Source organism: Lonchura striata, chromosome 3 (genome assembly GCF_046129695.1).
Source record: "Lonchura striata isolate bLonStr1 chromosome 3, bLonStr1.mat, whole genome shotgun sequence".
NCBI classification, from domain to species: domain Eukaryota; kingdom Metazoa; phylum Chordata; class Aves; order Passeriformes; family Estrildidae; genus Lonchura; species Lonchura striata.
The window spans coordinates 908,704-929,483 of record NC_134605.1 but is presented as its reverse complement, the minus strand read 5'-3'; the positions used below and the strand labels follow the sequence as shown (position 1 = coordinate 929,483).

Below are 20,780 nucleotides of genomic sequence, written 5' to 3'. Positions count from 1 at the left end.
ATGCTTACATGGTCGATGAGCATGTCTAAGAAGGCTTGTTGGTTGTAACTAGTCCCTAAAGAAATGTTTCCATCTTTTCTGCACTATACTGCTTGCCTGCATGAGCTCCCTCTCCCTTCCCTTCCTCCTCCCTCCACGTAATTTTTGTTTTATTTTCCTGGTTCTTGGAGGTCTTACAAGACACTTAAATATTATGGTTAAATATTTTTTCAAGTTAAATGTTAAATGTTTGCAAGTTGACCATTTTCAGTCTGAAAAATATATCTCTATCTTTAAGTGACCGCATTCAATTTGGGGGTTGTAGAATACAGATGAAAAAAAAATTGTCTTTTTACATATTTGTAGAACATTTTCTAAAAACCAAAGAGACTTTTTGTCCCTTCTCTGCATGCTGCAATCCATACACATTTTTTTGATCAACAGTGTTTAAAATACTGTATTTATGAACCTCCCACAGAAGGAAATCCCAAGCATTTAATTCACTTATTATTCATGCCAGTGAACAGAATAGCCTTTCTGAAGTTACGCATAATATTATATTTTTTTATTACTTATATATTTTATTTTATTTTATTTTTAAATTATTTTCTGGCATCTTTTCAGTTAAGTCATATTCCCAAAATACAGGCAGGCAGCAGGTTTGTCACTTCACCATGGAAAGCAAGTCTGGATTCCTCTTCTGCCTTGACCATTTTTGACCTACATGCCTGTTGTTCTATTAGTCCCATTTCCCCTTGATTTCCTTACCCATACTAACAGAAATATTTTTATACTTTTTAGAATACATACAAAATGCATATAATAACAGTATTCTTTAGTTTTATACCTACTAAATGGCTTGCAGGGAAATGTTTTCCTATGTGTCCTACGTAGTTAATCGCAGTTTCGGAGTTCTGATCTTGAAGGTCATATTTCTGTTGCCTGTCACTTTGACCAGACAAGTGGCTGAACTTCATGGTTTGCAGGTGGATTTCCTTATCTCTGCTTTTCAAGAGTCAAATCAGCCTCGATTGCTGGAGTTTTTGTGAGCCAGGCAGTGAGAGGTGAGGAGGAGGAGGGGTGGGAAGATGCTGCTCAACACCAGGGCCCTGCAGATTCCATTTCAGAGAGCAAATGTTGTACCTGGTGACTGCAGCACAAGAACAAAAGGGAGAAGCTTTTATTTGGGGGGTATTTTGTTTGTTTGAGGAGCTGATAAACTGATAAGTGAGTGTGCTAACAACAGTAAGATAAATATCCTAAGATAAAACGTGCTTATAAAACAGATATTATTAGCTTGAGGTTGGTCTCGTGCTATGTAGACCTCTTTCTAATGGTTTCTATACATTAAAACCAAAAAAATTTTCATAATAAAAGGTTTCAGAATAACAGTTATCTTCTTGTAAAGTTAGGTTAAAAAATGTTGGATATTCCTGACTGATTGAATACTATTGGCCTAAATAAAGCAAAAAGAGTTTGTCACTCTTCTTTGTAACATCTGCCTTCTTTTAAAGCAGTTCAATTTATAATAATTTATGAAATAAATGTGATTGCTATTTGCAACACTTGGTTTGTAAAGAGCATTTTATAGATAGTCTTTTTTCTCTTTTTTCCCTTAGTACAGATCTGAAAATAAAGAGTTAATGTCACACTTTTATGAATAGGGGCCATAATGAGACTAAAGTATGTATGTTGATTAAAGGAAAAATAATTGAAATCTTTGTGAAACTGCAAAGAAATTACAGCTTAAGGCCATGATTCTGTTCTGCAAGTCAATCAAATGAGAAAGTTATTTTATATTTTTTGGTTGCAGGCATTTTTTCCTTGACTAAAGTGAATGTCATTCAAATAGTCCATGTAGTGACAGCTTTGGAAATACAAAATAATGATACAGACATTCTTTTTAGCCAGTCACATTGCTGGTTTCTGTTCAGTTTCCAATTTCCTCTCTAAGTATTAAGACTGTGTATTTAATCCATAATGGGAAAAAAAAATATGCCAGGAAAAAAATATAAACATGACAGCTGTCCAAGATACACATATTTTAACATGTAATTATTTTTCTTAATTAAAGTATAGCTTCAAAAGCATCATTGCAAAACCATGTATTTTGATGGAAAATCTGTCACAGGAATCATGTTGAAAACTTCAGCTGCACAGGCAGGCATGAGGAAGTGGGGGTGCACTGCCTGTTCCCTGGCAATCAAGAGGTTAATTTAATTTATCTCTTCCCCTCCCTTAAACTGGTTCTGTGAGGAGGGCTGCAAATTAGTACTTGGAAAGCCCAGCAGGGAGATTAGCTTTAGGGAGGGAAGGGCTCCCCACTCAGCTCCTAGGAACCTCACCTGGAGAGTGCATTTCCTTTTCTACTCAAGCTAACTTATTGTACCTTATTTTCACGAATGTTCTTCCTTGAGGAAAAGTCCTCTCTGGTTCCGTGTTGCCATCTGGTGAATCCTCCCCAGTGTGTGCTGGAGGAGAGGAGGAAGGGAGCTGAGGATTCCTGTGGCCAGGATTCTCATGTGGGGTTATTTACCCAGCCAGGGAAGGAGGATTCCCACCTTTCCTCTTGTCCACAGCAGCCTGGGAGGAGCTGCAGTGCTGCCCGCTGTGCCACCACCCAGGTACTGAGCTCTACAAATTCTGGCACCCACGGGATGCTGGCTGACAATATTCATTTGACAAGCACAGCCTAACACTTTCTCACCCTGAGAAATCACAATGCTTTTTTTTTTCCCCCCCACTGGAGCAAAGAAGTCATCCCCTTCCAACCTCAAATGTCCACAATGATCCAGTGTTGAAATTGTTAACAGGTGGAAAGGGAATTTTACCCACTTTGTAATGAGACAAATACAAAACCTTTCTATATGGAATCAATCTTCTACCACAGCTGAAATAAAATTGGGGTATTTGCATGTCTAAAAATAATCACAGGATCTATTTTGATAGCTAATTTTAAACAGTTAAAAGTGTGCAGTGGAGGAAATGTGTACAGATAGAATCACTTTCTCATAATACAATGTCACAAAATAGTGAGAGACATTAACCCAGTGCAGAATTTTCGATTTGGATTAGCATTTGCCAGTGCAGTCTTGATTCCAGCAGATCTGATGGGGCTCAACACTGAACCACTTGGTGAAGGTTCTAAACAATGAAGGAGGTGAAGGGTAGTCACTGTCCTACCCCACAGTTCTGCAATCTGAGTGTGAGCCCATCAGGTTTCCCCTGTAAAGCTTTGGCATCACTTTTGGTGAGCGTTGAAGGAATTTGTACATGAGCAAAATTTGATGCAGCTCCTCAGCTGGCCTCAGCAAGTGATGTGTTTCCTTTTTCTTTCAGGTACCAGAGGTTTGAAAAAGCATTTCTGCTTGCTGTTGACATCGGTGCTCGGGACCTGTTCATGGTGAGTTGTTTCTGGAGACAGAGGCTGTTGGAGGATATTATTTGCCAGCTCTGCACGCATTAAAACAGTTCCAGTCATTTGCAGCCTTGGGCAGATACTGAGGAAAGAATTGTTCTACCTTTGCCATCGTGAAACTCATCAGTAGGAACTGAGTATCTTCAGTCACTGACATCTTCCCCAGCATGGCCTACAGGCTATTCTTAATTTTCCAGGAATTATTGTATATGTTTTTAAACTTTCCCTTTCTTCATCTGACCTGGTGTGGGTGAATGTCATCTTTCACACTAATAAGCCTGTGCATTTCTAATCTGTTCCTTTAAGTCCCACTGCTGAGTCCTGGACACAAGAGCTGTCCATGTCCTGGGGATCCTGAATGCTCCTAGTTTGTCTCTTGGGGTTTTGTGAAAAGTGACAAATTATGAACGCTTCTGCTGGTGCTTTTAAAACAACAAAGCTCAGCAGCATCAACACAAGGGTTTTAACATTTCATGCACTCTCTGCCCCCTCCCATTTAATTAGCCACAAAAGTAAAATTAACCAGCTCTTAAAAGGTCCTCTGTGTGAGCACTGCAGGAGGTTCTTGTTTTATAAGATCTTGCACCACAATGTCACAGTGAGGTCAGATGGACAAAGCCAGTCGTGCTCTCCTAGTCTCTCAGCATGTTGCTGCTCCACAGCTGATTTCATTGTTTTCAAAGAAACAATAGGAAAGGGCTTGTTGAAAAAAAGGCCCTTTGAACGATTCGTTTGCTTGACTCTTTTGCATAATGAAGACATTCTGTTGTTTAAATTAAGCTTTGACACTAGATGTTAATATCATTTATCCCATTAAGTCACTTGCCCTGCTAGTTTGATCTTGATATTTAAATTGTATGTTAAATTACACAATTAAATCCTGCTTTTAGGGGTTATGAAAATTCCCTTCTAATTATATAAAAAGTTGTGTGAACCTTTTGATGTTTTTTTTCATGGCTCTAATCATCTGCCTTGTTCCATCTAATTAGAAAGATGTGAACACTGCGATAAACTTTCCTAAGTATGCATCAAAAGAATGTGATGGAAATGTCAGACTTTTAGGAAATTCATTACATGTTCTGTGTTTACTCCCCTTGATTTTCTGCCTTTTTAGATCATCTCTTTCCTTTTCTTTATTGAATGAAACCTCTTCAGCACAAATTTTATACCTAATCATGCTAAGCACTGCTGCAGCCACATATAATTCATATTAAAGCTTCACATATAAGATTCAGATTAAAGCTTTTTGTCAAGGGCTCTCCCAGTGTACAGATAATAAATACTCCCTAATTTTGGCCATTCTGACAGAACAAATGTCCTCTCTTATGAGAGCATTTTCTATGTGTCTCTTCCCTTCTCTCTGCAGATGGCAGGATTGAGGGAGCACCAGTGCTGGGTGTTTAAGATGGGAGGGGGAGGCACTGTCAGTACCTGGCTCCACAGGTATATAAAATATATACTTAACAGTTTATCAGCTCCTCAAACAAACAAAATACCCCCCCACATAAAACCTTCCCCCTTGAGTTCTTGTGCTACAGTCACCAGGTACAATATACATGTTCTACCCTCACCAAAAAGTCTCTCCAGCTTTCTTCAAGAGGAGTTTCAATGTTCACAAAGCAGTTAACTCCATCCTTTCCTACTCTTTGCCTTTCCTTTCCTCTCTCAACACCTACTCTTCATTTTCCATCCCACCAATGCCCTGAAACATAAACATGTATTCCTGAAGAGTTCCTCCTGGCTTATGTCATTGTGAGATCAAAACCAGTTCTTTAATGTCCTCCTTCTGCTTGCATTACCTTTGAAATTCCTCATGGTTGTCCCTAAATTATGCTACAAGCAGCACACATCCCTGCCTCCTCTGGGGAAATGTCCTGTTGCTAATTCATCATCTAAGTCAGTCACTAATGAACAAATTTTAAAATAAGCCAACGAGGTACTGCTGCAAGCCCACTAAGTACAGGACTCAAGAAGTTTAAACTTGCATAAGTCATTAAGAGTATTTATTTGTGCCGTGGTAATTTCTAGGGAATTTGGCTTCATTGTGCTTAATACCATGTGAAAATTAGATAACCTGTTCCCTAAAACCTTACAGTCCTTGTAGGTATTAGTATAACAATGCTTCTATAAGCAAGGGTTGTGCATCCCTCACTTCTGCTTAATACTGAATGGTTCCTAAATATTGTTTATGTAGGGCAAAATGCAATTACTAATGTACAATTTGATTTTGCATATATTTAAAGCAGTTTTATCCATTTTTAAAGCCTCAGATAGCTCTAGGAGTCACATCACCTTCTTCCAAATTAAGTTAATGGGATTTCAAGAAGAGATAGTAGTCTAAATAAAGATAGCTGTTGACATAAGGAAAATGAGAAAGAGAAAAATCTGTTTATTAAAGAGGAGCAGAGAAGGAACAAAAAGGAAAGGGTAGGGAGGAATAGATGTAACAGAGGTTGAGGAGAATGCAAACATTGAGTACTCATCACCTGACTTCTAAGAAAATGTCTCTAAATTCTTAGAGAATTTACCCCGAGCATCAAGTTCACCAAACAGGGCTCTACAGAATTCCCATTGTTTGTTTTGAGACTGCAAAATTTGAGAGACTGCCATCTGAGGGCTAATTTCTTTCAAAGAAATGAAAAAGAAAAAACAAAAAAGGCTTAAAACTATAGCTATAGCATCATAGATGATGCCATAGCAAGACACATCCACTGCTGTGTCTCTCCCTGAGCTTTACCCTCATGTCACATCAAAGTCCATCAATTAATATCATCTCCTACAAAGTTCAAAAAAAAAAAAAAAAAAAACTGGAAAGGACATAATATCAAGAACAACAGCTCCGTTTATTGGACAGTGACTGATGCAATCTGTGACAGAAAAGATCAAGCAGTGGAAAGGTTGTTAGCTTGAAATGCTTTTATAGTGCAGTCCAGCTCTCAGCTGCTGAAAATTCAAAAGGCCATCCCATGTACCAAAGGTAGCAAAAACTGCAAGGAAAAGACACTTTAATAAAACTGTCAGATCTTGGGTGATACACTGATGAGGAAAGTGCATGCTTCGAAGAAGTGTTGGAGTGTTGCCCAGAAATATCCTATAGACAAATGCACGTTGTGTTTAAATGGCTTTTACTCACCAACAGCCAGCTCTGTGAGTCACAAAGGTGAGGGGGAAAGGAAAGAAGTCCAAAAAGTAAGCAAACTGTTAAATGATAAAATAGAGCTCTTTCAGCAAGCTCCTGATAAGCAGCTGGAATTTGGTTTTTTTTGTCACCGTCGTGTTTGAGAGAGATGTGATCTTTGGACTTATAAATTCTTAGGTAATTGTGTGAAAAAATCCATCATGAATATTCAGATAATTTAGTTCCTTTTTTTCCCCCCTGTCATTCTTTAAAGCACCCTGTAATCTGGTGCTTCTTTTTTTGCTGGTTTTAAGTTTTCTAGTTTAATCTACTCAAAGAGGTATAAATTCCTAGAAAAATCCACTTTTGCTGGTTTATTTGAAAGAGAAACACCTAAATTCTATCTGAAATGGTCTAATTAGGAGATTTCATATCTGTAATCTTTTCTTTCTAAAGCTGGTTTAGAGATGAGGCAAAGGCTATTGTTTGTATTGGTCTTCATGAGCAGCAGCTTGAGGAACAACAAAGCAAGCCACTTACCAACCTTCTGCTAAACTTTATTTCTTACAAGGCACCTGTTAGTTAATGATGATATGTAACATCTTTACATTTTTTAATTCAAACGAGACCTGAAATAACAGCTGCTTTGATGCACAGAGTGCACAAGCTCTTCAGTGACAAAACCTCATCATTTTCTGCAGTTGTTTCCACTCCATCCTCAAGCTTATTATTTGAAATTGCACAGAGGTATACAATACTTCTCATAGTTTAAGCTACAGAAAGACAATCATTAAACATTGTCAGAATGTATTTAAAATAAGTCTGCCTGTACATCCAAATCTCTCTAAGTTCAGACTTGTCCAAGAGCCCTTGGGTTTTCTATTGTTATCTAAATAAGGCGACAGTATCTGCTGTTTAATCTTCATAGAAATCATACCTTGCTGCTCAGGCCATTTTCTCCTGACAACCAAGTTAGACCTACAAAGAGAGGAAATACAGAGTTCACCACAAGTTCATAACCCATTACTCTGCTCCAAGACATTTGCACATTTTTTTAGTCACACCTGTGTTTGTGATGAGAAGACACTGCTGTGTCCTGCAGGCTCTCAGATCCTGCAAATCTGGCTTTCCTGCATAATCATCTCTGTTTCTCTAAGACTTTCAGTTTTGTTTTAAAGTTGTTGTTGTTGTCGTTAAATGAGGGGTTGCTGAAACCAGCATGTCTTTCTCCTAACACTATTACTCTCACTTTTTTCATCTAAATGTGACTTTCTTTCCTGTAAGAGGTTCTGTCATATAGATGCAGGTGGCAGTAAACTCACATCAAGAAGGATTTTCACCTGAAATCTTTAACATTAGGGAGAATATGGTTGCTTTTATGGCATGCAGAGGTCAGTATTTCCTTTTCCCTTTAAAATCCTGCAAGCAGATGGATTGCAAAACAAAGGAATGGTTCAAATCTTTGGATGTTAAATGGCATCTTCACCAAAGTAGTGGGGGAAGAAACTTTGCCAACTGTTCTTGGACTTTTCCTCACTTTCTGTTTCACAGTTCATGCACAGCACACCATGTGTGTGTGATGCCAGATGAGAAGGGGATTCATTGTCTCTTGATTAATGGTCAAAAATAAACTTTTGCTTTTCGAGGACCAAAACCAAGGGCAGTGAGAGTGTAGTTTGTCTACAGGAATATATTCTCCCACAAAGAGCTCTGTATGTAGTGCAGGTGGTTTTCACCTCAAATATTAATATGTTATAAAATCCTTACTTTTGATAAGGGCATGCAGTTACGGGACAAAGGGGAATGGCTTTAAACTAGCAGAGGGCAGGTTTAGGTTGGATATTTGGAAGAAATTCTTTCCTGTGAGGGTGGTGAGGCCCTGGAACAGAAGTCACCCAGAGAAGCTGTGGCTGCCCCATCCCTGGAAGTGCTTCAGGCCAGGTTGAATGGGGCAGATCCAGAATATTAGTAACTATTCATGCTAGACAACATTTTTTTGAAAGCCCCTTGTTGCTCAGGAGTGACTCAGGAATAATGCCAACCCCGTGGATGTTAAAACCACTGAGCAGCCACTGTTGCTCTTATTACCTCCAATATCAGCCCAGGGAGGACCATCAGCCCCTAGCCACAGAGAGGTGAAGGTAATGACCTCCAACAGTGAGTGTATGACAACATTCAAACAAAAATTAGTCCCTAAAACTTAGAAACCTTCAAATCATAAAATCATGAAGGTTGGAAAAGGCCTCAAAGGTAATTGAGTCCAACTGTTAGCCCATTACTAACAGGCCCACCACTAGCCCATGTCTCTAAGCACCACATCTGCATTTAGCATACTCCAAATACAGGCTGCCAGCCAGGAGAGCTCCAATACTTCAGATCTGCTTTACACAGAGCCACCTCTATCAATGTTCTTTTAATTCAACAGAAGTTATGTTAAAAGTAGACAGGTTGGTTTCTTTCATACACTGAGTCAATAGCTTTGCTTTTATCAGTGCATGATTGGTCAGTGTTTTATTCATTGCTGTATTCAACAGCACAAGTAAGGAAATATATTTGCGTTGGAGGGAATTAAAATGTAATGGTAGGTTCATCAGTTCCATCTGTGTTTGTGATCTAAATAATAAAAGAACTTCTTTCTTTCAAAATCCCTTTTGTTGCTCCTTTGAGATTCATTTTAGATTAATCTTTTTTTCTTCTTTATTTCCAAAGGACATCCATTACCTTGCTCTAGATAAGGGTGAATTTGCCCTAGCTGAAGTGGCAAAGAGAAAGGCTAATGACATTGATGCAGAATCAATAACTACTGGAATTGGTAAGAATTAATGGTGTCTAAAAAGCCCTTTTGTTTTAATCAATACTTATCCTGTAGAACATGTTGTTATATTTGTAGAGGGGTTCTTGTTTGGATTGCATTGTTTTCTTTGACAGTGAGACTGGATTTTCATTTGTGACTAAAGAACAGTATTTTTACTCCTAACTAAAGAAGGAGGCTTATAAAAATCACACAGCTTTGCCTTTCAGTACCCATGTGAGGATAGCTGTGAAGATTTATACTGTGGCTATAAAGGAAAGTTCAGGCTGTACAAACTGAACTGAGTGCAAGAGGTAAGGGACTGAATCTGAAAATCTTTGTTCATATCAACATTTAAGGCCAGGCATGGCAATTTGACTCACCTCTAAATACTTGCTGGTGCACACTGGAGCCACATCCAGCACTGATACGTTGGCAGCACTCGAATGGAACATTTACTGATGTGAACACAGCTTCACATCCTGCCTTTAAAGCAGCAGCTTTGCATGCAGTGGGGTTCTTGTCATTCCATAAGGAATATCGATGCTAAAGTTGCAGCGTGAGATTAACAGCTAAAACACAGATGACTTTTCATGCAGGGGAACTCACAACTCACTCACTTTCTCCTTGTGTTTCTTCTGAATTGACATGAAGAGATGTATGCAAGCACGTGAGACCATTCTGATTTCATGCCTTATAGCATGAACCAAGCAGATAGTGTCTCTGTCTGGGGAGCTGATCTCCACTGGAGACAAAGGGAAGAAAACCCACAGAGCCTAAAAAGGTTTCTTTAAAATCTGCACAGTTCTGTTTTTGCTTATTCTACTGCATCATTAGAGGAAAGCACTGAGCTTTTGTCCTTATCCCATGCCAAGAAGTAGAATAGGATTAAAGCTCAGAAGGTTTTTTTGTGAGTCAGAGTCACAAAACCTTTGAGATCTTGGGTAACATGGGATTCTTTTAGAACTGTACATCTCCCTGTTTGCCCAGAGCATACAAGTGAATGCCATTCCAGAACCTAGAAATGCAGAGGCCATATATGCATTTATGTGCCTATTTCTATAGATTGCATAAATCCATGACTTTCAAGGCTACTGCAATTCAGTAGCACCTCCTTCCCTGTCCAGCAGAGCAGGAATCAAGCAGTCCCTCTCCTGAGCTCTTCTCTTCAGAGTCTTTAATTTTCATGCTCAAATCACTTAAAGCTATTTTTCCAATTTAACTGGGCTTTTGGGCAAGCCCTTTCACCACTTAAAAAAAAATTACACCTTAGGTCATCTCTTAATGGGCACTTAAAGTGTGCAGTTACATCTCCCTTGCTTTCTCTTAATTTACTTCTTAGACACTTATGTGCTGCAGCAAATGTAACTGAAGGACTTGAAAATATACCCAAGACTTACATCTGGTCATTATCTATTCTCTGACACTTAATCCAGAACATTTAAACTCTAATCTGTATCTTCATTTAATTCCTTGCAAACAACCATGATTAGTTGATTTCTGAAATTGGGCTATTTATCATTTCAGTGAGAGCCTTTTGTAGCATTGTAGATGCACATGCAGGGAGAGGGGTAGGGAAAAGAACAGAGTGACCACAGATGCCTTCCTTGCATGTCAAGGAAGTAGTTGTGTAGTAGTCATGTAGTTACACACACGTGTAACTAAAATTCAGCAGCAAATGTGCAGGCACACAGTCTTCCCCTCCTCCAGACAGTCCTACGGTTACCTCTGCAATGCCCCATTAGCATAAATTATTAAAGTCATTTTATATTATAAAGACTTTTGCTGAATAATTAACTATCAGGATGATTTAAAGTACTTTTCAATGCCCCCAGGGACAAACTGTCACTGAGATTCATTCTCTAAACAGCAATGAATTTGCATCCAATTCATTTTGTATGAAAATAAACAGGAATCTCCCATGAGTTTGTTTCAATCTCACCTTAAACATGTGAAATCTCAGCCACAGGTTTTGTTTTGTTATTCTTTATTCCAATGTCCCTTCTAATTATGTTTTTATTTCAGAAACTGTTGTTGGCAAAAAAAGTTGACATGAGGTTTGAACTTTGTGGACCCAATGAAAACAAAAGATGATGAGTGCTTTATATGTAAACTGCTGTATTTTTCTAATACTTTGAGAGGGGGAGAAAAGAATCATGCCAGAGCCAGAAGTTTTAAAATGCAGTTTCAAACAAGTCTGTGTCCCCTGTTCCCAAACCCACTCCTCTTCAATTGGTCCCTGCTCTCTGGAGCTGGCAGCCACTCAGTTCACCAGTGGTCACACTTCTCCCCAGACTTCTTGAACACCCACTTCAGACTTTTACAAGAATAACCTAAGCAAAGAGAGGCAGCAAGGTGCAATCAGTGCTATTGAGCTTATACTGGACACCTCTACAGCTCATGTCTTAAAAAAAAAAAAAAAAATATATATATATATATATATATATATATATATATTATATATATATATGTATGTATGTATATTTATAAAGTGAACTACTGTCATATGTCAATATCTGATAAAATTTCCTGAGCAGCCCATCCCCAAACCTCAGCTCAGCACTTCTTGAATGAGTCAGTGCTTCTGGCTGATTCCCAAGCCTTTGAGAGCACTCCATCTTGCCCCAGATATATTTAATGTGTCAAGATGTTTCTGTGTACAGGGCTCACTTCAAGCATAATATATTTCAAACTCGGACTTCCAGGAAAAGTTTCAAGCTCCTACAAATAATGTAGAATGACAATATAATTAAAATTTATAGACATCATCCAGAGTTCTATATGGGTTGATTCCTCACATATATTACACCAATATTTGTGTCAAGATAAAACTACAAACAGGTTGATTATTTTAAGATTTTTCTGAATTTTGGCTCTTCTCAGTTCATCAGCACATGGTTGCACTTTGCTGGGCACTGTTTTGAAGAAGCCACCTTCAAGGCTTAGGAGCTGAGGAGGTCTGTGGGCATCTGGTGAAAGCACCTGCAGACCTGCAGAGCACAGTAGCTTGGTGGGAATATTGCTGAGCAAGATGAAGTGCCAGGTGAACTGTGGTTTTGGCAGAATCATCTATTTTGTCCATCTGATTCAAATCTTCTGAGGATCAGTGTTCTCGTAAGATTTTATGTTTGACAGCCTGTGAAAATGCATCTGGAGGGATGAGAAGATTGAAGTACTGTACGTCTCAGAAATGGCATTAACTACCTCCTCTTTCCCCACCCTTATTTGATCAGCATACCACCGGCTGTGGATCCTGTGGTTTCTTCTTCCGAGGATTTTCTGTTGGATTATTTCCGTGGTAGATCCACAGGTTCCTTAATGAGGTCAGGGAGTTCTCATTTAGCCTTGCCTAAAATGTATGCTGTGCACCTCATTTCACTTGATTAAAAGAGAGGATAAATAGTTTATTCAATATTGGCGTATATGTAGGTTACTAATAAATTCTGTTTACGAGCATAAGCTGGCATGTACTCTCCTGGAACATCATTTTGGGTGCTGGGGGAGTGAGGCTGTTTGCAGCTGTGCAGTGTGGGTTGCTGATGTAAAAGCTGAGTTGCAAAGAAGCGACATGGCAGAGCCTGTTCAGGAATGCCATAGCTAATAATGATCATGGACTGAGGAGCTCAGCCCTTCAGACATCATTTGCTCAATGAATATCCAACCAAGAGCACATGTAGGCAGTGTCAGAAAGTTTCCCAAGGCCAACTTCCAACAAATTACATTAGGGCCCAGCAAGGTGATTTTAACCTTCAAACCAACAGCTTTCACCCAAAAGGGATTCGTGTTGTGACAAGACAGATAACTGCTGCATAGTTGAAAGGCAAATTGGAAAACCTTGTGTTTCTACTTAGAATTTCAGAATATTAGCAACTAATGTTTAGGCAACATTTCTAACAGAGGTATCTTAACAAAAACACTGATGTTCAGATAAATGCATTGTTCTGAAATGCTAGATGGGTCTGACTAACATTTTGGTGGTTCACTAATGTCTCATGGAAGCGCTTGAGGTTTTTCCATTTGAAATATTTCTGGAAGTATTCCATACTGTTTGCGAGATAGGGAATCTTATCAGTTCTCACAGAGACTGAAGTCTAATTTCCCACTGTGTTTGTAAAATGACATTTAAAATGTAGGGACCCTAAATGTTTCACCTTACTAGCAAGGAACATCACCAGTTTGAACCCTAAGTGGAGAATTAATTAATTTTATCTTAGTTCTGTGGTAGTGTTTTATATTGAATGGCTTACATGTTCTTTGTGATAATTAATAATGACACATCCTACGGTGTTTTGTCTGAGATACCAGTCTGGTCTTGCATTGCAGTCTGCTACCTCCAAATCACTTATCATTTACTCAGATCTTCCCCTCTTCCTGACGGTCCTGGGGAGCCTGCTTGCATTTCAAGACCATGTTTAGAATTGTCTCCCTGTGTTTGTAGCCTTCTCTGGCCTTGCACTAGCCTAGCTGGTAACATTTCCTTCTCCTCTGATCCATAATAAGTCCTTTCATCTCTCAAGCAATATTCTTCCTCACCCTCACATACCCGCTCCGACACTGCTGGCAAAGCCTTCCTCATTCCCTGCTCTTCCTTGGCACGTGCAGCTTTCTCTTGTCATCTATCAAGTTTCAAGTTAACTGAGAATCTTAGCCTTTATTTAATGACTTTTATTTCACTGTATAACATGTTTATGGCATGCTTCAAAGGTATTGTCCCAGACACAAGTGAACTGTGATCTGGGAGGGCTCGGGGGATACCTATTCATGCTACAGATTTTTGGAGCCTGCTCCCCTCAGTGTAAGTGTTAGATCTCCTATTTATTTATTTCTATTTTCAGTTTAAGTCAATCAAAACCTCTGGAATCAAACCCTTTGTTTTTATTTTTCTAATAATGGGATTTTTTCCCCAGAGAGACAGAAAAATATTTTTAATGAAAAATGCTTTCTAAATATGATTGGCAGTTCACCTATGGCAAGAAATCAGTTTCCAGAAACACCTTTTTAATTTTATGCCACCCAAGATGAGTGTCTTTGAAGATCCATAGTAATTTGAAATTATTTAACTGTGCTCATATATACACTCTCTTGAACACACCAAGCCACACACAGCACTTGACACAGAGCCCACTGAACACAATGAAAGGGTTTCTGCCATCTTCAGTGGGCTTTGGGAGGGGTTTTAGCAAGCAGAATCTCATGGGTGGGCGTGGTGTGACCAGGAGTGATGCCATCTGCAAAGACCTGGCTTGGAAGGACCAAAGGGCAGAGTGGCTCAAAGAGGATGGAGCAGCAGCCAGCACTCATGGCACTGCATCCTGTCTCTAAATTTCCAGCTGGTACTTGTTGGAACTCAAAATGTCCCTCAGACATTTTTAGAGGTTCCAGGCCCTGGTCAGAAGCATTCTAGACCCTGGCAGGCAGCTGGAAGCAGCTGTGATTTTGGGTTTGAACCATGGAATTATTTACCAACCTTGCAGGAAGAACAAGAAGTCACAAAAGTTTAGATATTAGAGTAGAAGTAGTTACAAAGTAGAGGGGAAGTTTTTTTAGTATTGTACAGGGGGGTTTTAACACCTGTACAGGGGGGTTTTTACTTTGTACATGGGGGTCAGAAGTTTTAAGATAGAGGAATGTAGGCCGGTCCTGTTCCTCCTCTTTCTTCTTCCTTACCTCCATGTTCTTGGTGATGTTGGCACTTATAAATTAGTTTAGAGTAGAAAGACACCATTTAATATAGGTAGTAGATATTGGGGAAAAGCTATAAACATTTAACATGTAATGTACCATATAAAAAATAGCAGCAGGCAGGGGCAGGGGGCAGAGAAGAGGACAGCAGACAGGGAGGATGTCAGGGTGTGTGTGTGCCTCTGCCTGAGCTCTGAGCAAACCACAGCAGCCCCAGAAGAAAATCTTTTAGATAACTTGCAATAAACTGCCTTGAGACCCAACAACAGAGACTGCTGAGCCTTTCTTTGGAAGCTTGGGCTGGAGGAGAGACTTTTCCACCACACACAACCCCTGAACCAGGCTGGGGTTCTGACAGTACTGAGGATTTTACTCCCTTGAGGGTTACAGGCACTTTCTGTTCCCCTCCTTGTGTTCTTTTCAAGAAGTGGAGTCATTTGTTTTACTTGAAGACTACAGTAATGCCAAGCTATTTTTGGCTCCACCGCATCTCACCTCTCTTCTTGCTTGTGTCATGATGTCAGTTTTGATCTATTCCTTCCCACTGCAGACAGCTTTGCCTAAAGACATAATCCTCAGCCCCTAATAATTATGAGTACATCAAAGGCTAGTTGGTTTGCTTAGCTGCAGAGGTCTCCACAAAGATCTGTGTATCCTCACTTGAAAGAGATTTATAGTTTTGTGTCAAGCTTTAGAATTATCATGGCCTTCCATTTTCCCCCTTCTTTATAGTGACATATTCTTGCCCACCACAGAACTGATTTAAAAAGCACAACTATATTCCCAAAATGAATATACCTTCTCCTTCATATTTTAGTGATCCTCATATTTTGTAGTGTCTGCCAGCAGTAAAATAATGCCCTATGGATTATGAAAAAATCTTAGCAGAAGTCATAGATCAACTGGTTTTGCCAGTTTTAGGGACTTCTATTTTTTGTACCTAAAGCCACATACTATGACTGGTTTATAAAAAAGCAAACAAGAAAAAAAAATAATCCAGTATTTCCAAATTCTGAAAATTGAAAGGAGTTATCTGTACCTGATATGGTTTTATTCTACTAAAAAGTAGGATATTGCAAGGCATGTGAGGTCACTCATCTCAGATCTCTTGAGTATAATTCCACCTTATCCCTATAACCCTCAGCCAAGTTGATGCACACAGACAACAGTGAATGGATGACACTAATTACCAAGTAAACAACATATTTTTGGTGGCAACAGATCAAGAAGAAAGTTTCAAAAGTTAAAGGAATTCACAGAGCTGCACCTCGGGGGAGGATGTAACACGATAAAGAATAGTTCAGCATAAAAGATCTCCGAGGGATGCCCATGGCATGGCACTGAAGTGAAGAGAAGCAAGTCAATACTCAAGCTGTTGACATTGCAGCTAGGAATTTAAGTAGGAATTTGGCTTCTCATCACTGACTTCAGTCCATAGACTGTAGTAAATTTAAATAGAAAGCACACATAGTTAAAATAACTGTTGAAACAAACTATCAAAGAAATTGATGCATGGAAAGAGTCTTTGCATGAAGACTGAATGAATAGCCTGCTGGGAAATCAGTCTTAGCCAAATACAATTTATGCTTAGTCAAACACATGTTTTTCTGGCTTGGTGTAGGATAGCTGGATGAAATTTAATAGCCTCTAATTCACTGTAGGTCAAACTAAATGATTTACACTATATCATTATAGTATAATATTCATATGTTCTGGATTCCACTCTTGCCTACAGCTCTGTGAAAAAGCCCCTGGTAAATCTCCCATTAGCTTCAAAAGGCCCACATGTGGTCTAAAAGACTGCAGTTAAAACCCACATAATATATATGTAATATATATTCACACATCTCATAGTGTGCACGTGTGTGTGTACGTAAGTGGGTGTTATATTTACACATACACAGCCAAAATCTGCCCAGTCATGAAAATAGCTCCAAATCTGAGCACAAGCCAGAGGAATTATTACGTATTTGTATTTTGCTGCATGACATCACAGAAACCACTGCTTTTGTTTTGTTTTGGTTTTTTACTTTTTTTTTTCCTGAAAGAACAAAAAAGTAATCCCAGGCAGGAGGTGCTTTCACAACTGCTGCAGCTGGCTGGGAGCTATGGATCTGGGTGTCAGGGGCATGTTTGTGTCACACAGCCTCTCGCTTTCACCGGGGAGCTCGCTCCTCTCTGCGCCCCAAAAGCGTTGGCAAACACATATTTGCATGGCAGTTGGTATGTGTTGTGTCCTGTTTGCTCCAGCGTGATGTGACAGGCTGTAATTCATCACATCAGCTGTGTGACAGCAGAGGGCTTGGGAAGGAGGTGCCACGGTGGGCTGATGCGGGGTGGCAGTTTAATGCTGGGCTGTAGTCAGAATCTGTGGTGTTGATGAACCCAAAATTGTAAAAAGTCTCTGCTTTCTGCCCCACTGCCAAAGAAGAAGCCATAATTGGTCTGTGCTGGTTTCCAGGTTGTTTATTCTGTTTATCTCTCACATGTTCTGCTGCCCTGCCCAGCTCTGTCCTGCAGGGCAGCGTGTGGAGCTCTGCCCTCAGTGGGATGTGACAAACATTCAATACCAGAAACTCCCTGGGCTGGATTTACAATAACATGCCAATATCTGTCACCTACGTTGGACAGTGTGTCCCCAGCCTGAACCAACAGAAAAATGCCAACACCACAGTGAGACATGGAGGGCATGAAGAAGGAGAAAAAGGACGAGACACACCCAATTTCCTCCATCCTGTTCCCTTTGGACCCCTAATCTAGAATCCTAAAATTTTACTTTTGCACCCATGCCACACTTAATTATTACTTATATCAAACACTCAGAGCTGGTAATTCATCCTGTAAGGTTGAAAACTCTTTTCCATGGACAGAGATCACAGACAGTGTCTCTGGGGCTCTGTCCAGGGGGTTCCTGACCCCTGCCAGGGTCCCAGACCTGCCAGGGCAGCCAGAGGGAAGCACTGGATTCCCACAGGTTGTAGTCTCTCAGTGTTAAATTTTTTTTAGAATCGCCTACCAAAGAATTATCTCTGAGTATTCCATGTGCAAGTGAGTTTTGGAAGCAGTGATCCGGCAGAGCACAGTCAGCAGCAGGAGGAAGCTGAAGGTCCCTGTGCTCAGAAGGGACGAGTCATGTAAATATGAGAACCCTTGCACATGTGGTGTTAGATCAAACAGACAAACAAGAACATTGAAGGACAATTTATTTATTTCCTCCTCTTTCACTGCACTCCCCAGGCACACCACAGGTCCTTATGTGGGAATACTGTGGAATTGCCGAGGGCAAAAACAGAGGTTGAGGCTGTTTTCCTCCAAAGACTCCTACACAAGAGATTGCTTGACAGTTCACCCCTGAAAAATCCCCACCGCAGGTGTTCGGGTGTTTGATAACTGATGGTGGTTCTTGTGGAGTGCTTCCAGCTTAACAAAGCCAAGTTCCCTGTTCAAATCCCACCTCAGGACTGGGACATTCTAATCAGGACAAGGCTGGTGAGAGGCACAGAGAAGAGCTCAGCAAGGCCTGAGAGTGAGCTCAGCACCCACTGCTCTCAGCCCTGCGCTTTCTGAAGTGTCACACTTGTTGTAGAAAAATGATTGGTGAAAAAGTGATCTGCAGTGCCGAGCACAAGGCACTAAGTTCATGCAGAATTAATTACTTTTTTCTTTCCTAAACATACATTCTGTATTTAATTTCAGCTATTTGAAGTATTTTTCCCTAAATATCCTTTCTCTCAGTTAGTCTGCACTGACATTTCTTTTTACTTTAAATCTCAGTGCCGTGAAACTTCTGCAGCTCCCCAACTCATGCATGAATAATACCTGCCATTCAATAATATTTTTCACAGCATTCAAGGCACTAAAAATCCTGAATTGTACTGAATTTCAAACTATAAATTCAGTCTTAAAAACAGATTGTGAGGCAGCTGGTTATCTCTGCAATGTTGATGTTATGAAATGGCAAAATATTTTAATATGATGGAAAGATATCATTAATGATAGCTTATAAGCATGTATGGTGTTCACTTTAATTAGTCATTTACTGCAGTCACACTGCCATCATCTTTATGATAATCAAAGCTGCAACAGCCACTTGATTTCTGCCTCCTGCCCTCCCAGCCCAGGGACACCACAACATCAGTAAAAAGTTGGGGTAGGGTTCTCACATAAATTAGATTCCATTAATTAACCACTTAACTGATAGTTTAAAAATTTTCCCTGTAAAGAACATGGAAGTCAATATTCTTTGATGTACTCTTGTGTTAAAAAACCTAAGCATGGCTTCTCTATTTTTTTTTTCAAAAATTTAACATTGCTTCACAGCAACTAGATCATATTTTTTGCTTAATTAAATCTGTGCTAAATCTTGCTATGGTTACTCTTTGTTGAATTTAGTCTTTCTCTTGATAAAGTTCTTGCTGCTAAAATCCCCCCTGGAGGCCTTCAAATACATTTAAAATACACCAGATGAAGAGCAGATTCTGGGGCCATCCCTGACGCCTTGCAGAATAATCCCAGGATGTGTTTTTACGTCATTTGGTAGGTGCTGATGAACTATCAGGAGCCTTACTTGAGCTCACCCTCTGACTGAAGGATTTAGAACCTGGTCCTAAACCTTGTTTGAAGTTCACTGCTAAATTTCATCACATTCCTGCTTAAATAATACGAACTTGTATTACCTAGATGCAAGGGGGTGGCTACAATTAATGATTTATTTTACTGCATAGGATGCACTGTGGCCAAAGAAAAGAGCTACAAAGTGCTTACCTTAGGCCCTTGCTTTTAGCCACCAAAGGGCAAAATCTTTTGTTCATGAAGGCAAATTTGGAGCCGGCGTGGGCCCCTCTGCTGCAGTGGGAGCCCGGATCACCCTGCCCACTGTGCTGCCATCGCCTCAGATACGGAAAGAGGAGTTAGCACCGCGCCGATCACTGCAATAAAGAGAATTTTAACAGTGAAACACTCCAGAAACATTCCTCAGCCAGTCCTGAAGGAAGCACAGGCTTTAGCCTTATGTTCTTGCAGTATTGCCAGCCGCACTGTCGGCCTGTTGGCGCGTGTTTGGAGTTCCGCTGTCCCCTCGCCGGGACAGAGCCGCGGGTGAAGCAGGGATGCAATGGCACCTTCACAGCCACCAGCAGCCCTGGGGATGCCTCTGGCCCCCCTCATGGCAGCCCTGGAGCTTGTGCTTTCCTCTGGGGACCGGCCCAGCTCCCTGTGGCAGCCCACCATCCCTTCAGCGCCAGGCCCCTCGCACGCAGCCAGCTGGAGGCCCTTTCCTAAGCTGCCTTGTTTCCTGGAATTCCTGGCACCCAGGGGGAGAGCACACCCCTGGGCAATCAGCCGGAATCCTCTCGTGTTCGTGTTTGCCATTAGGTGTCAGTGTGACAACAACCACTGTGCACAAAGGCTGGCGTGTGCGGGGATCCCCCCCATCCCAAACCTCTCACTGCCCACTGGGGAAAATACAGCGTGAAACCCAGGGGAAGGGAAAAAGCAATAAACATTTTATTTCCGGGTGCTTTTCCATCGCCTAATTGAAATTATTTACTACCAGATAAGCCTGTTTGCGTTTCATTCGGCGCGTCTCAGGCTCCTGGCGCTGCAGTTGTCAAAGAAGGGTAATATTGACAAAACCAGGAGAGTTTCTGCACACACTGGTCTCACCCTGTTTTGGGGCAAAAGAAACAGTCAATATTATCAGTAATTTGCAGTCAGCAGGAGGTAAACTGCTTTGCCCAGTGCAAATGTTAAATTACTTGTGTGAGTTGAAGCCTGACAATATTGATGCTTAT

General features: G+C 40.4%; 1 protein-coding gene across 1 annotated transcript in view; it reads left to right on the top strand.

Annotated features, from left to right (window-relative positions):
* Nucleotides 1–20,780, top strand: part of WDPCP (WD repeat containing planar cell polarity effector) — a 148,702-nt gene that overhangs the window by 99,382 nt on the left and 28,540 nt on the right. The window contains exons 14-15 of the mRNA XM_021555836.2: nucleotides 3,319–3,382; nucleotides 9,225–9,327. Coding sequence (XP_021411511.2) covers nucleotides 3,319–3,382; nucleotides 9,225–9,327 — 167 coding nt within the window. The remainder of the gene's footprint in view (nucleotides 1–3,318; nucleotides 3,383–9,224; nucleotides 9,328–20,780) is intronic.